The 15,285-nt window shown below is 40.2% G+C and overlaps 1 protein-coding gene across 1 annotated transcript in view; it reads right to left on the bottom strand.

Moving 5' to 3' along the window:
- The window catches only part of DIP2A (disco interacting protein 2 homolog A), a 79,075-nt gene that overhangs the window by 27,290 nt on the left and 36,500 nt on the right, over positions 1-15,285 (bottom strand). Inside the window, exons 4-12 of the mRNA XM_059475712.1 lie at positions 12,677-12,796; positions 8,294-8,539; positions 4,764-4,892; positions 4,082-4,201; positions 2,993-3,190; positions 2,054-2,145; positions 1,682-1,792; positions 834-957; positions 476-585 (exon numbers count right to left, since the gene is read on the bottom strand). Of these exons, the coding sequence (XP_059331695.1) occupies positions 476-585; positions 834-957; positions 1,682-1,792; positions 2,054-2,145; positions 2,993-3,190; positions 4,082-4,201; positions 4,764-4,892; positions 8,294-8,539; positions 12,677-12,796 (1,250 nt within the window). The remainder of the gene's footprint in view (positions 1-475; positions 586-833; positions 958-1,681; positions 1,793-2,053; positions 2,146-2,992; positions 3,191-4,081; positions 4,202-4,763; positions 4,893-8,293; positions 8,540-12,676; positions 12,797-15,285) is intronic.

Here is a 15,285-nt window from a genome sequence, read left to right on the forward strand (position 1 = left end):
CTGAGAAGAGAAAATGTATGCAAGCATTAGATTAACAGCAAAACCAAGAAAATTTACAGTAGTGAATTGAAAACATATTACAAAAACAAACCCATTTTAAGTTCAAAATTTTAAATTCAAAAGGTAGCATAAAAATATATTTACATCCACAAAATACACTACTATGGTAAAAAATCTGTTTGTCTACTCCAATTAAATTGTCCTGGGGATCCCAAAAATGCTGATTATCCCCAATCTTCAACCTGATTTTACATAGTCACTCAACTGACAGTCTGCCTGGCAGCCTGATGGAAACATTCTTGTTTCACAGTTTAAAACATTATATATAAAATAATATAAAACATTATACATATATATATATATATATATAAAAATATATGTATCTTTTATTGTATCCAGAGTTTAGGGGAAGAAAAGATCAGATAAACTAGGACAGAGTAATAATCAGAGAATTCATCACATGCCCCCGCATCACCTCGATGTAAGCAATCTCGGCGCTGGCATCCCGGACCTGGGGATGCCAATCCTTGGCTGGTTTTGCCAGATGCTTCCCATCAATCACAAACCAAACGAGACGAGGCCAGCCTTCAAAGAAAAAGAAAAGCTACTGTCACCAGTGTTCCAAACATCAGAGTTTTTCCCCAGTATTCAGGGATAATGACAGGAGGCAAGCAAAAATCCCTTGCCAGAGAGAAAGAAACAGCACAGAGCACTGCCATGACAATCAAAGCAGCTCTTTATGTGTAAGAACCATGCAAAGAAACCCAAAAACTGAAGCTTGACAGCAACAATGAATATATCTGCTTTATATCCCATAAAAAATAAACCCACACCTTTGAACGTCACCACCTCTCCAGTCTGAGCTTTTGGAAGGCCTTTCTGACAGGCATCAGTGGTTAAAGCTAACGTGACTCCACAGCTGCCCAAAAGAAACCCAATCTGCTGGCTGCCAGCATCCTGTAGAGAAACAAGGAAATAGCAAAATTACAAATAACAAAACTCTTGGACAGTTTGTTGTAACTTCTTCATGTTTAGAAAACATTAAGTCAATTTATATCACAGGAAAAAAACAAAAGTCAATCCCATAAGACCTTTAAATGACTGAGAAAATTAAGTTTTGCTTAGTGCTAGCTAAGATTTGCAGCAGATATAGTAAGAAAAGCAGTGTCAGAAGCAATGCTTCCACAACCCAATAGGATGTTTATAAATTCTGCTAAAACAGAAAACTGGTTTGATGCTGTGTCTGAGTCCTGAGACACTGAGGACCAAAGCCTGTAGCTTTTGAGCTCTTCCCTAACAATTGCCAGGTGTGAAGGATTATACCTGTATTTCAAACTATGGTGTCTCTGCTTGCCTCATACTTAGCATCAGAGCTGAAAAAACCTCTCTGATATACTCAAATACTTGCACACATTTCTTTGAAAATAATAAATGAAAATAATTTCTACAATTACATACTATCAACTACTTAAATTACTAGTTTAATATTACTTCCTCCTTTCCTTAACTGAATATTGAATATAATTCCAAGCACAGAATGTACACTGAACAGTCCACCTGATGCTTTCAAAGAGCAGGCTCTGAAGGACCCCCGTAAGGACTGTAGGATTTAGATATACACACACACACAGACAAACACTTTATTTATCAAACCATAAAAATGTTGAATGTATCTGCCTACCTTTCTTGTCAGTGGAACTTCTATTGGGACAGGAATAAGTTCTGCCAGGAGACATCCATAAAATGCCACCATAAACATAACTGGATCACTATTAGGAAATACCAGAGCTACCTACAAAAATATAGTAAAATAAGAACTTTTTTTTTTGTCATTTGGCAGAGAGGGGGGCTGCTTTTTAATTTGTGGAATAAAATTTTCACAACAAAGTCCAGGTTCATAGATAACCAGGCAGAGAAATACTAAGTATTGAGACAGTGTATTTTTATAAGCCACAGTAATGATTATTTCACAATATATTATTATAAGGCTTTTTTCAGCTAAAGCTTTTCCTCACTATTTCATCCATAGGGACCACTTCCAACAGCAGCCTACCCGGTCTCCAGGCTTCAGCAGGGGCTCATTCTTAGTGGTTAACTTGTTCAGCAGGGTATAGGCTAACTTCAAGCTTCGACTCCACAGCTTGCCTGAAGAATAAAAGAAGAAATTAAGAAGCAGAAACTAAAATTTTAACACTTAATTGGCAGATCTCAGTTCCTCACACACGCACTAAGCATGAGGGTATCAGAACAGTTGGACAAGTCCAAGTAGAATTTAGAACTTGGCCTCTTTTTGGTTTACCTCTTTTTTTTTTTTTTTTTTATAATTTTAAATGTAAAACTAAACATGCTATTCTAAACAACACTCAAAGCTCCACGGCAGAATAATTAACTTACTGCAGCTGCTCAGCTATATTTCCTGCATCCTTCATTTGTGAGAATGCAAACAAAGCTCAACATTCTAACATATCATACAAGGAAATGCTGCAGTGAGCTATCCTGAAGGACAGTTATTTTTCCCAAAAATGCAATTTACTATAATACTTCTAGGTCATTAATACAGGCAAGTTTCACTTCCCACCATTAACTTCCTGATTATGCTCCTGAGGTATGAGTCTTCTCTACAAGGCTGTGCAAGAGGATGTTAAAATGGAATGTCTCCTCTGGGAATGTGAAGAGTGCATTATTAGTAATCTGTTTCTACCTCCCAGTTTACACTGGGCTATTTTTAGTGCTCTTTTATGAAAAAAACCCCACATAATTCTAAGAGATTTACAAATAGCCACTAGGAAAGAACCAATATGTTTTGCAATAAACATTTTCTCTTCCTTAACTTCTTTAAAAACGTTTTTCATATACAATGAATTTATCATTTACATTCCTACAGCAATCTCCAGCCATGTGTTACAAGCACAGGCAGCCTCTCTGAAGCAAGGCAAACTGTTGTTTCATGGAGAACACCCAATTGCTCCTCTCAGCTGGCTCCAACACGTACCATAGGTCAGGGTATAAACTGCTTTCCCAGTGGTGTCCAGCGCTGTCAGACAGGGGGCTTTGGACTGGGTGGTTCCCCAGCGCTGCAGGGCAGCCAGCAGTGAGGGGGGCCAGTTGGTCACCACCCCCAGGGGCTCCCCTTTGAGTACATTCACTTGGTTTCCTTCAGGCTTTGGTTGATTTGGGTCAGGCTGTTGCACTAAAAGCAGAGCACAGGAAAAGGGAAATGTCAATCTGAACAAAATGTGTAAGTTACACTTCACAGGCTGTTCTATGAACCATTCACCTCTTCCTCACACTTATAGTTATCACTACTTCTCCTTTGCTTTATGATGCTAATCATCTGTTGGCTTCCCAAAAAAACAGTGACCAGCACTTGAGAGTTGTGATTCCGCATTATCAAAACACCAGAATTTGAATCTCTAGCCCACTTCTCTCTACTTTGGAAAGCTACTGTTTTCTGCTGCTTGTTCTCCACATCTATTTCAATGAGAACCACCTTAAGTCAAGAAGGGCTATCAGAGACAACAGCTTCAGTGACTTCTGGACACTCATTTTTGCTGCACTGAATTCCCAACAGGTGATGAAAAATGACACTATGCCTGGCTAACAATATATTTTTAAGGAAAGGCCTTCTGTTAAAATCCTGTTCCAAGCTGCTCCAGAAAGTGAACTATCTTGGTCTTAGTTAGCAAAGTCCTGGCTGAAGTTAGCAAATGTTCAATGTAGATAACCAGCAAAATTAATGGTTCCAAGTGATGCTTTCCACAATTACATGCACATCAATTGAAATTCACCTGGAGAAACTTCAGCAAAAGACTAGAATCACAAAAACATTGCATCTCACAGGTATCAAACCAAAAATAGGAGAACTCTAGTGGCAGCTGCTCAGAAATGTCACACTGAGTAAGAAGGTTGAGTTTAGGATTATCTTCCACTTGTGATAACATAATGACCTTTCTTGCTCCACTGTATTAATTTTACCATGACTAGTTGTCTATTGAGAAGAGAAACCAACACTTGCTAAGTATCAGTTCTGTCATGAAGCACTTACACAAGGAGCAAAAAATGTATCTGAAAGAAAATTAACCTTCGAGCAGTTCTTCAAAATCATCCACAAAAAACTCCTTCAGAGGCGGGCGCTTCGGTCTTTTCAAAGTATTTAGCAGCTGCTGGATTTTAGAGGACACTCTGCTGTTCACTGGGACACCTGCCAAATGGAAAAGATTTATTATTTATCATGTATTAACCAAAATACACTAAAACACACAACTTTCAGATGGAACAGTCATTCAGGATGAGTACCTTGTTTGGAAGAAAATAGCTTTAACTAGTAAGAGTTTCCACAATGGATTTATTTGCTTTCCAACCATGCTGTTACCTGGCTGACACAGACACCTTCTCATGCTTTATTTTAGCTTTTCAAACCACTGATCCCTTCATAAGATTTCAGCTGAAACATGAACAACGTCCTTTTCTCCAGCAATCTAGGTATTTACTACACCTTAACATTCATTCCATTCTGAAAGCATCAGAATGCTTGGAAAAAAATGAGTAAATCTTTCAATATTTTACAGGGCTTGTAAAAACAATCACAACACAAAACATGTTAACATGTGCCCATTTTCATTTGTATACGTTAAATTAAATGTAAATATATGTATTTATGTGTCAAAATTTACACCTCTGAGGCAATATAAAATTAAGATGCGTATGAAGATATATATATACACAAAAGGGGACACAGATGGAAAGGTCCATAATGCAATCACCATCTGCAGTTTCCAGAATGCTGCTGCTGTAGCCTCTGGGCACTCCTCGCACGGAGGCGACCTGCGGGCGCTCGTGGTGCAGGTACTCCACCAGGCCAGTGGTCACGTCAGGGGGGGCAGAGTGGTTCTCTGCAGAAATGCAACACAGACACAGGAGCTCATCAGCCACATCAAGAATCAACAGAATCAAAACTGCTTCTTGCATGAGGGTATTTCACAAATCCTCACAGAGGCTTGAGAATCTCCTTACAACATGGAAGTACATGCCTGCTTTGCTTGGAGCTGTGCCCCATTTCCTGGCTGTAGAGCAATGCTTAGGGAATATCACAGAATGGTTCAGGTTGGAAGGGACCTCAAAGCTCATCTTGTCCCACCCCCTGCCATGGGCAGGGACACCTTCCACTAGACCAGGTTGCTCCAAGCCCCATCCAACCTGGCCTTGGACACTTCCAGGGATGGGGCAGCCACAGCAGCTCTGGGCACCCTGTGCCAGCCAGGGCCTCACTACTCTCACAGGGAAGAATTTTTTCCTCATCTGAGTCTCTCTTCTTTTTTAATTGAAAACCATTCCCCCTTGTCCTATCACTAACTGTCCCTGTAAGAAGCTGCTACCATCATTCCAAAAATGTAACCATGGTTATAGAATGGTTTTGGATGGAATGGTTTAGGAAATGGCAGTATTTTTGAGAAGTGTTTAAACAACAGACAACAAGAACAGGAAGACTGAAATATGCAGAATTCTGATGAGTAAAAGTAGGAATGCAGCAGGGAAGAGCTGGAGAAAACCCTGCTGCCCAGGGCTGGAGCTGCCAACAGCCCTTGGAGGACCTCAGCATGTCACAAATCCTGCCAGAAAAACTGCAGGCAGAGGGAGATCTGGGCAGTGCTGTGAAACACATATATAATTCCCCACTATAAGGCACTGATCAGCTCCAAGATAGCAAGTGCTTCTTCTTGCACTGCTCCCACATTTCCAGAGCCGATACACAAGCCACAAGTCAAGCTCTAAGTGGTTTTAGAGGGATCACCAGGAGAAAAATTTAAATCCATTCCCATCTTTTCCAATGGAACTCACTGCAATACTACTGCTTGCATTGCAGAGACTAAATTCCTTTCATGTGGGTGAGGTACACGAAGGGGAAAGTGTTACTTAATCTGTCACAAAAATGCTCAGGATTCAGTAACTACAAAGATGACAACTGTGTAAAGCTGACCTGTATAACCACTGCACAGGACCCATAGAGAGCCCATGTATACACCTGCCTTATGTATATGCTCTCACTCTATCTATTTTTGAAGTTGCTTTTTGGCTGTTCTTTCTTTTTCCCTTAGCTTTCCCAAAGTACCAACCAGAGGCTTCCTGCAGCACACAATCTGGCCACAGAGACAAGTGTACCTGGTTCCCATTCCCACCTGACAAACCCTCCAGGGACTAGCAATGTCTCACTATGCATGGAGAAAGAATAGGTTCAATTCTCAGGATTTATGCTCAGATGAAAACCACATTAGCTTAATTAAGAATTTGAGCATTTTATTAATCAATGCCCATGAGACCCTATGCTATTAGCTTGTATCATCCAGAAATACCATGGCACAGCAGGGTAAGACAAGTGGTGAGGAGTTAAAAAAGAAAGTGTGAGCAGACTTATGACTTCAGGAAGAAAGGTTAATTGGATTCAGACTGAAGGATCTTTCCATTAGTGATGACAAGACAGAGATAAATGCAAGAGAGTAGTGTCCAAAGGAAGAACAAATGGGATATGACAGAGAATTAAAAGCCATGATGATCTCTATTTCCAGCTGCTCTAAGAGCTAAGGTGGGAAATACTCCACGGTTGATATAGTGACCTTGAAAAAAACCACGACACACCACCAGCCTTATTCATAAAAAAAAAAATTATTACACAAAAGAAAAAAAAATCTCCCCTGCATGAAGGGTTGTCCTTGCTGCTAATTAAGTGAAAGACAAACATCTTAAAAAAAATGCACATTTGTATGTAACTCCACTAAATATTGTAACTTTGCACTTCCAACAGTGCAGTTTACTGCCTGGGAACTTAGTTCGAGCTCACCATTAAAAACGCAGGCTGGAGAAGATGAGCTGTAAGGAACAAGCTGCTAAATTTAAATTCTCCAACATCTCAAAACTGTGAATAGCTTTTCAGTACACAACCAAAACACAGAATATTTCAGTAGGGCATGGCGATTAAGATGTGTAAGATGCCTTCAGATTGCTGATATCAGCACACTATCTGAAAAATAAATAAACTCATCTTCTATGCTCTAGGACAAATCAAAGCCCCTTTTAGAAAGCATGTGAGTATTTATCAAGAGTCATGAAAGTTTGCAGTGCAAGAACTGAGTCAGTTTTCATATTCTTGTGAGCTAGGAAAATACATGCAGACAGGAAAATGACCCAACTGAACTGGTATTGGCCATGCATGAATGTTACCAAGCTAGGAATGAAAACTGATAGAACATGCCAAGCATTGCAGGAATGAGGAAGAACATTCTTATATGAAAATGCACCTATTTTTTTTTTTTTTGTCAAAGGCACTGGAAATTTTATCTTTATAAGTATTTTTAATAGATCAGCTCTTAAAGATCCCTGAGCTTCCTTCCTTCTGGATACTATAATTATTTCCCATTAATGAAATTTTAAACATGCATACAGCCAAACAATCAGCTGCTTAAACTGATTGACTTTGAACTCTTTAGTAAGGCCTTGATTTTGCATACAAGGTATTGATTTGTATGTTGTTGATTAAACAGTCCTGACAGACAGGTCTATCTGGCCTGGGGCATGAGACATAACAAGATGCTGTGCTACATTTTGGGTATCTTGCAAGTTTTTACAGCTATATTAAGAACTTCATCAATCCCAGTTAAGATTAAAAGGTTAGCCATAATTTACTTTGTAATTTAAAGGAGTTAAAAGTCATTTCTATTAATCCATTATATGAAATCCAGAATGGCTCAAAGTGAAGTGGTGACAGATTACCTATTTCTTACATCTACCAAATTGCAAATTTCTTATTATAAATAAGCTTGGAAATGGGAATATGAAAAACTAGGTTTCTTTAAAGGTATTTTCAAACACCAAAAAATTTCCCTGATGATTAGTACCTCTGATTTTGTAACCTTCCCAAAGATTCTGTGTTTTTTTCTGTCTTTTGGATGCTTACCAACTGAATCATATCTGAAATACACAATCTGACATTTTTTAGGGTAAATACATGCAGATTGGAAAGCATGCACCAAAACCACAATTCCTTTGAAATTCTGCTTTGGAATCCACTAAAACTGAACCTTAATTTCTTGGTAAAGCAAGCATTTTACCAAGAAGAATGCATGTTCAGATCTCATGAGCAACTGGCTTGGGTTAAATACATACACATACCTACCTGGTCTGTGAATTGCACATTTTAAGGCCATTCACAGCTATCTCCTGGTGAAGACCTTTGTGTTTAGCCCTGCTTTGGGATTGGTAATCTGATTTTCATTCCAACCACACCGGCAGGTTTACTGACCTATCTGCGTGTGTGCCATGAGATCTGCAAGCACAGTGGCAGCAGTGGTGGCAGGAGCTGTATTGGAAGCAGCAGCAGGTTTCCCTCCAGGATGAGATGAGGTGGAAGATGCAGAGGATGAGGTGGAGGAGCCCTGAATGACCTGGTTAAGCCAGGGCTCTACGTTGGAATGGCTCTGGAACGGAGTGGAGCTGATCCGCCCTTGCCGCCGCAACGAGCCCTCATCTTCTGATGCTGACGATGTGTCTGTGGTCAAAATAATGATGACAGGCCTGTAATGGGGGAATGGGAGTGACCCAGCACCGGGAACACGGCGTTGGGCCATGCTCCGCGTGCTCCGCGCAGCTTTGTTGTGTGCGACGCGCGAAGGCCGCATACCAAGGAATGGGATATTCACACACAAATCCCTCTTGGTGGCTTAGGGGAACAACTTCTACACATTGGGGCCAGAACACACTTGGAGCCAAGTTTCAGTTACCTCCAACTTCTACACATTATGGCCAGAACACACCTGGAGCCAAGTTTCAGTTACCTCCAACTTCTACACATGAGGGCCAGAACATGCTTGGAGCCAAGTTTCCAAGCGCGTACCAAAGGAATGGGATATTCACACACACAAATCCCTCTTGCTGCCCTTTGTTAAGACAACAACTTCTACACATTAGGGCCAGAACACACTTGGGTTACACATTTCAGTTACCTCCAACATTTGGAATGACATGAGAGTTAAAAAAGGCTTCTACCTACAGCAGAAGATCCATGAGCATCTCATCCCGTTCCTGTTCCACTGAAAAAATGTTTCTGTTCTGAACAGGTAAATTTTATCTCATCACACCTGAATAAAGCCCCTTTTTTGGTTATTGCTTATTTCCTTTTTACTCTTTTTGAGAGGAAGGGAATTCTGATTGTTTTGAGAACTAATTCCTAAAAAACCCACAGTGCTCTGAAGTTCAATGAAACAGTTATTACAATGCATTTTAAGCACATAAATTGATATGAATGAGTAATACACAGAAATGCTTGGTAAAGCATATTTTCATTCTAGATGTATATTTGTTGCTGTTAGAATTCTGACAAAAGGCTCCTAATTTAATTACCATCCAGTTACTTACAACTTTCCAGATGTTTCCCTTTGGAATCTTTCCTTATTTATTCTCCATCCAAGAAAAAGTAAAAAGGTAATTCTAAATATCAAGAAAATACATCCCTTATGATTTTGAGAGAAAACCAGAAGTCTTCTTATTACAGAAAAAAATCTTGCCCTCACAAAGAGATTGCTGAATTTTAATGACTTGATCTGTTACATGCTTTGTATAAGGTAGGGTGTCTGTTACTATACTCTAAGAGTCCCAGACAGGGAAATTTGGGGTTGGTTACACCAGGAATTCTGCAGCTTTAATTTTGGCTGTATTCTTAATCCTCTGGACACAGAATTGTTTATCTAGATACAATTGTTCATCTAGATACAATTCCACAAACATTTATTGAAGCAACATAAAAAAAGCTTCTCCTCATCTTGGGCAACACATTTCAGTTACCAGCTCTTTAATTTTCTGATTTTCAAGAATATGTACATTTCCAATAACTTCAAACTAATTTCTCTTAGGAGTCTAAAATCCAAATAAAAACCAAAAAAGCATTTCATAAGAATTCCATTATCGTGACAGCATTTTCAAAGTTAAAATTGTAGATATCTCATTATTTGACCTCCCTTATCAAAAATGACAATTTTGAATGAAAATACCCAAACAATAGATCTCTGAGAAGATTCAGCTGTGGTGCATCCCCATTCCTGGGTCCATGTGATACTTCCAGCCTGCTGCCACATTTGGAGTTTTTGGAAGCTGACTCCATTTGCTCCTGGAGAGAAGCCAAACCTGTCCTATATTGCTTGGAATCTTGCCTTTCTTTTAGGCAGAAAGCAAAAATAAATAATCCCAGGAATATGAAACAGGATGGGATTATGAACAGCCAGGAATTAAAAAAAAAAAACCAAACCAAACCACCAGGTCTGCCATTTCTAATCACTTCAGAGGAAGAAATACAGAAAAAGCAGGTTTCTCACAGAATACACACTCTGACAGTATCTCCTTACCCAGATTCAAGACAAATGAAGTCTGTGTACAAAAATGGAGGATCCATGGTAAAAGCATTCTGATAGCAAAACATAATTACACCACGAAGTAGCAAGGTCACCCCAGCAGGAGCTCTGTGGCAGGGGTTAATCCATGGATGCTGGTGTGTGGTGACAGAACAGTGACAGAATACTGTGTGCTTGGCTTCCAGCTCTTCCTGCCTGGGAGCTGACCCAAGACAGGCACAGAAGCCACCCCTCTTTGAGCCAGATTTTCATGAAGGCTCAGCTCCAGCTCTGATCACAGGAAATTCGTGTGGGAAGGATCAGAGACTCAAAATAGGACAAAAGCAGAAGTGCATTCAAATTTTTGGAAGGATGACTGATAAACACAGTTCCTTTACTGCCAGCCAGGAGCTGGATTTCAATTTAACACTGTGCTGAGAACCATGGACTCACAGAATGGTTTGAGTAGGAATATCCCGAGTTGAAAGGGACTCATGAGGAATACTGAGTCCAACTCCAGGCCCTGCACAGGAGCACCTAAACAATGACACCACGTGCCTGGGAGCATTGTCCAAACAGTTCATGAACTCCAGCAGGCTTGTGGCCATGACCACCAGGAGCTTTCAGCTCCTGTTATTTAAGGCGCTACTGCACCCTGCTCAATCCCAGTGTGAGCACACCTGGCTTCTTTGCTGACCACCTGCACAGGCATGTTACAAGATGACACTCCAGCAACACAAACACAACAAAACCATGCAGATCCCACAGCCCCATCTTGCTCTGTACACACACATACAGCATGGAGTGCAGGATCAGGGGCACAGCCAGGCATGTGTTCCATTTGCACACCACCAGCCCTTTCTGATCCTATATCCTGCTGTTCTCCCCACACTTGTTCCTCCCTCTGTCCACACTTCCTCACCTCAACATCCCATAACAAGACTCACACAGTTCTGAGACACTCTTGCCCTGCATCCCACACTGTGTCCCTCATCCAGTCCAGAAGATGCTCTACTGCTGACTGCTCTTGATGGGCTTCACATCTGGCCAGGAGGGCTGAGGCTCTGCAGGGACAGGCCTGGATGGGTGACCCTTCTCAGAGTCCTGAACTTGCCTTCCTGCCTGTTGCTGTTCCAGGGTCCCTCTGGGCTTGTGCAGATGGGGCTGGTGCCTCACCTGCCATGCCCCAGGCTCCTCTGCAGGTGAGCAGGGCAGCTTTTATCACACATTCCCTCCACAGCATCTCAGACTCTCTTTAAGTTGCTCAGAAAAAAAGATACTTTAATAAAAATACTTAGCATATCTTCTAGGCAAAACCATTAAGGGTCAAGAAAGACCATACGTAAGAACACAGAGGATTATTGTTTACTAACTAATGAAATAATTGGAGAACCCACAAAAATAATATACTTAAGTGTGTGACTAGCAAACTAAAGTGGGATTCTCTTTAAATGGGAAGAACAGAAAGAAGCAATACATCTCAGAAGGCAGGAGGGCAACATACCTGAACTCTTCTTTTAGAGAAGGGGGTTAAGAACTGGAAATTATGGAGAAGGGCAGTACAAGTCAGAGTGCTTCTGCTCCTGGGCCACATTACAAAAGACACATGCACATTCTCAAAATAAAACATCTTAGGTAATTCCTCTTTGCATACAAGACACTGGCCTCAAACCATTTGGCTTGCTAGCACAATATGTTGTATGATTTTCTTAACCTCCAGAAAATTCATTGTGAGACAACAGAAGATGACCTTTCCCCCCTAAAATTAAAGAAGGTGTTCTGCCACAACCAATCTGAGCAATTATAATGTATGACTTTGACTGTTTCAATCTGCTCACCACTAAATAGCTGAAACCATCTGATGAGTGCTCTGCAACTGATGCAGCAACTTAATGCTCTGCTATTTTCTTCAGCTTTTAAAAGAAGCATCTTCCACAGTGTAAAATGAGGTTATTTTCAGCTCTGACATGCTTAGATTATCTCCTCTGAGTGAGATAGGATGTAAGAGAACATACTTAATGCATAAAGGGCACCTGCTCTCTATGACTGCTTTCATTTGGACACTTATCTCTAGATGAGACTCTAAAAACCACAAAGAAAAACATCACAGCATAAATCCAACGAAAACCTGATTAGAGGCTCTGATATAGAACTTTAGTGCAACCAACTAAAAACTTAGGGGCAGGGACACCTTCAGGAATCCCAGGCTGCCCTGTCCAGCCTGGCTTTGGACATTTGCTGGGATGGAACAGCCACAGCTTCTCTGGGCAGCTCTGTTAACTCTGTGTTCACTCAGCACGTACCTGGAGGGGTGTAAGTCTCTACTGAAGAGTGCACCAGGACAGAGCGTCTCTTCGAAGGCATGGGCATCTTCCTCTCTTTGTATTTTGCAAGTGCTGCTTGTACTGCTTCAGTGTGGACATCTAGATAGAAAACAAACAAACAAACAGGTCAGAATTTCAGTTAGGAGCAATGAATCAACACCACTGCTTCCAGCTCCAATCCAGTGCAGAAGCAATGGTTTCCAAAGCTAAGGGAGAAAATTGCAGGGGCAAGTTGATAGATTTTCTTCATAAAGTCAGCCTGAAAAAGCTCTGTGAGTAGCATTATGAAAACCTCCCTGAAATAAACTGCAGTTATAAAGTACCCTGTATGTTGGTTTTGAACTATCAGTTATTTTCATTTGTGGGGGAAATTTCAATGCAGATTCTGTAAATTTGCAACAGCATTTGACTCTTCATCCTCAAAATTCAGGAAGGGAAAAGAAGTGCAAGTACATACTTGCACATACTTGAAGTTCTCACAAAACAATGTAAGTAATAAAAAACCAGAAAAAGGAGACTAATGAACTTAATGATTTTAGAGCTATTTTCCAACTCTAACAAAATTCCATGATTTTATATGAAGAAGGGAAAAGACACACAGAGCTTTCACTTTCCTGAAAGCAGAAATCATCCTAAGAGGCTCAAGGGCTGTATTTTAACTTGTCTAATTTTTAGGCCAAAACTGAGATTAAAGAGGAATTCAGTGTTCAATCAAGACTTTGCTGCAGATAAAATTTCATGTATTCCAGTGATTTTTCAGCAGCTTTTTTTCTCTTGGACATCTACATTCCAATGGTGCCAAAAGCTAAAACTTACGCAGGAAGAAAACACATGAGAAGTGAACAGATGTTGAGGAGGAATGAGGCAGACCAAAAATATACTTTGACTTACCACCAAGACTCAGACTCATGAAAAGCACAATACAACATGCACACACTTAAACACAGTTACAATGGGCTGGTTATGGTTTAGGAATGGCATTCTCCAATTTACTATTCTCTCTAAAAACAATTCAAGACAGGCACTGCTCACTCTCTTCCCCTCTCCCTGCTCTCAGTGGTAGGATGGAGAGGAGAATTACTTGGAGGCACAAAAGGCAAAGACCATGGGTTGAGGTAAGAACAATTTACTGAAAAAAGCAATGAGAAATGAAAATGAACAGTAACAGCAAGACCAATGACAGAGGGTACAAAGAAAGAATTGCTACTGCTGAGTGTGGAAACCCCTGTCAATAGACAGAACCCAAAACAGGACAGAGCCCAGGAGTGAGTACATGATTCTGCACTGGGCTGACCACATCTCTTCTACATGGAAACTGCTGCACAAGGTTTTCAGAATTTAACTATTCAATTTGAAAGAAAACACATTCTTTCAGTGAGTATCCATCTACTCTTTGGCTATGATTTAAATATGTAACAGGTAGACAAATTTGAAGGTATGAAACTATTTGTAGGTATGTCAATGTGTGTGACAAGACATACTTACACAACTTAGACACAATATACAATGTAACACAATTGTACATATAATTTTGTAGATATAATATACAATGTAACTATATCCCTGTACCTACAGGGATTTATCTTGGTGAAGATTACAGTATCAGTATTTCACAGTATCATATCTTTTTTTAATTTAAAAAGTAACATTTCTGTACTGGCCCTGAACCCTCTTGGGTCATGCCCAGCACAAGGCCCTTCCTAAGGACCATGCCCTTCAGTCTGGCCAAATGGATTCTACAAAATCACAAGAATCCCTGAGGATATGGTCCCAGACACCAACCAGTTCTCCACAGCAATAACATCACTTTTCAGTCTGCAGCTCCCTGCAGATAATCTGTTCAGAGCAGTATTTAAAATATGTATACATGCAAATATGCTATCCCACCTGTGTGTTCCTACAAGACTCAGGAATGTACTAAGTAGATGCTTATCTCAAAGAAGAACTTTTTGTGCAACCAGCATGGGAGGTTCAAAGATGATGTTGTTATGAGAGAAAAAATATTAATTAAGAAGGAAAGAGAAAAAAAAAATCCTCAGTAAAACCTCTACTCTTCAATACAGTAATTTTTTGTCCTGGTCCTCTTGTCAAATTTTTGCTCCTGTCCTTCATACCAAGGGCTTAATAATAGATATTTCATAAACTAAAAATTCCCCATTGCTTATGTCTGCCTGTTTCCTTCTCCATTTCCACATCTAGGCTTTTTGTCAAGTCTTGGTTTCTCCTGATCCTCAGTTTTAGCTATAATTGTCCACTAATGAAGATTATTCCCATAGATATCCAAAAGCAAACCTTTTATGTCCCCAAATTCCAGAAAGTTTAAGCAGGATTCAACATCAAGGTTGTTTCTGCAGCCTTAAAAGTAGGGGGAAAATGTCCATTCTGCAGGATACATTTCCTTGGCAGAACTTCCAGCCAAAACCAAGCTGAGATATTTCTAAAAAGAGACAGTAACTGTGAGATCACCTCCACCATGCCTACATCTACATACAATTTAAAAGACATTTTTGTTACATTAACATCTCATAGGAAGCAGGGGAACATAAATTGTTCTCCAGAAAAGGTCTTTCCAAGAGCAAAACAACACA

The sequence above is a fragment of the Ammospiza nelsoni genome, chromosome 7 (assembly GCF_027579445.1).
Source record: "Ammospiza nelsoni isolate bAmmNel1 chromosome 7, bAmmNel1.pri, whole genome shotgun sequence".
NCBI lineage: Eukaryota > Metazoa > Chordata > Aves > Passeriformes > Passerellidae > Ammospiza > Ammospiza nelsoni.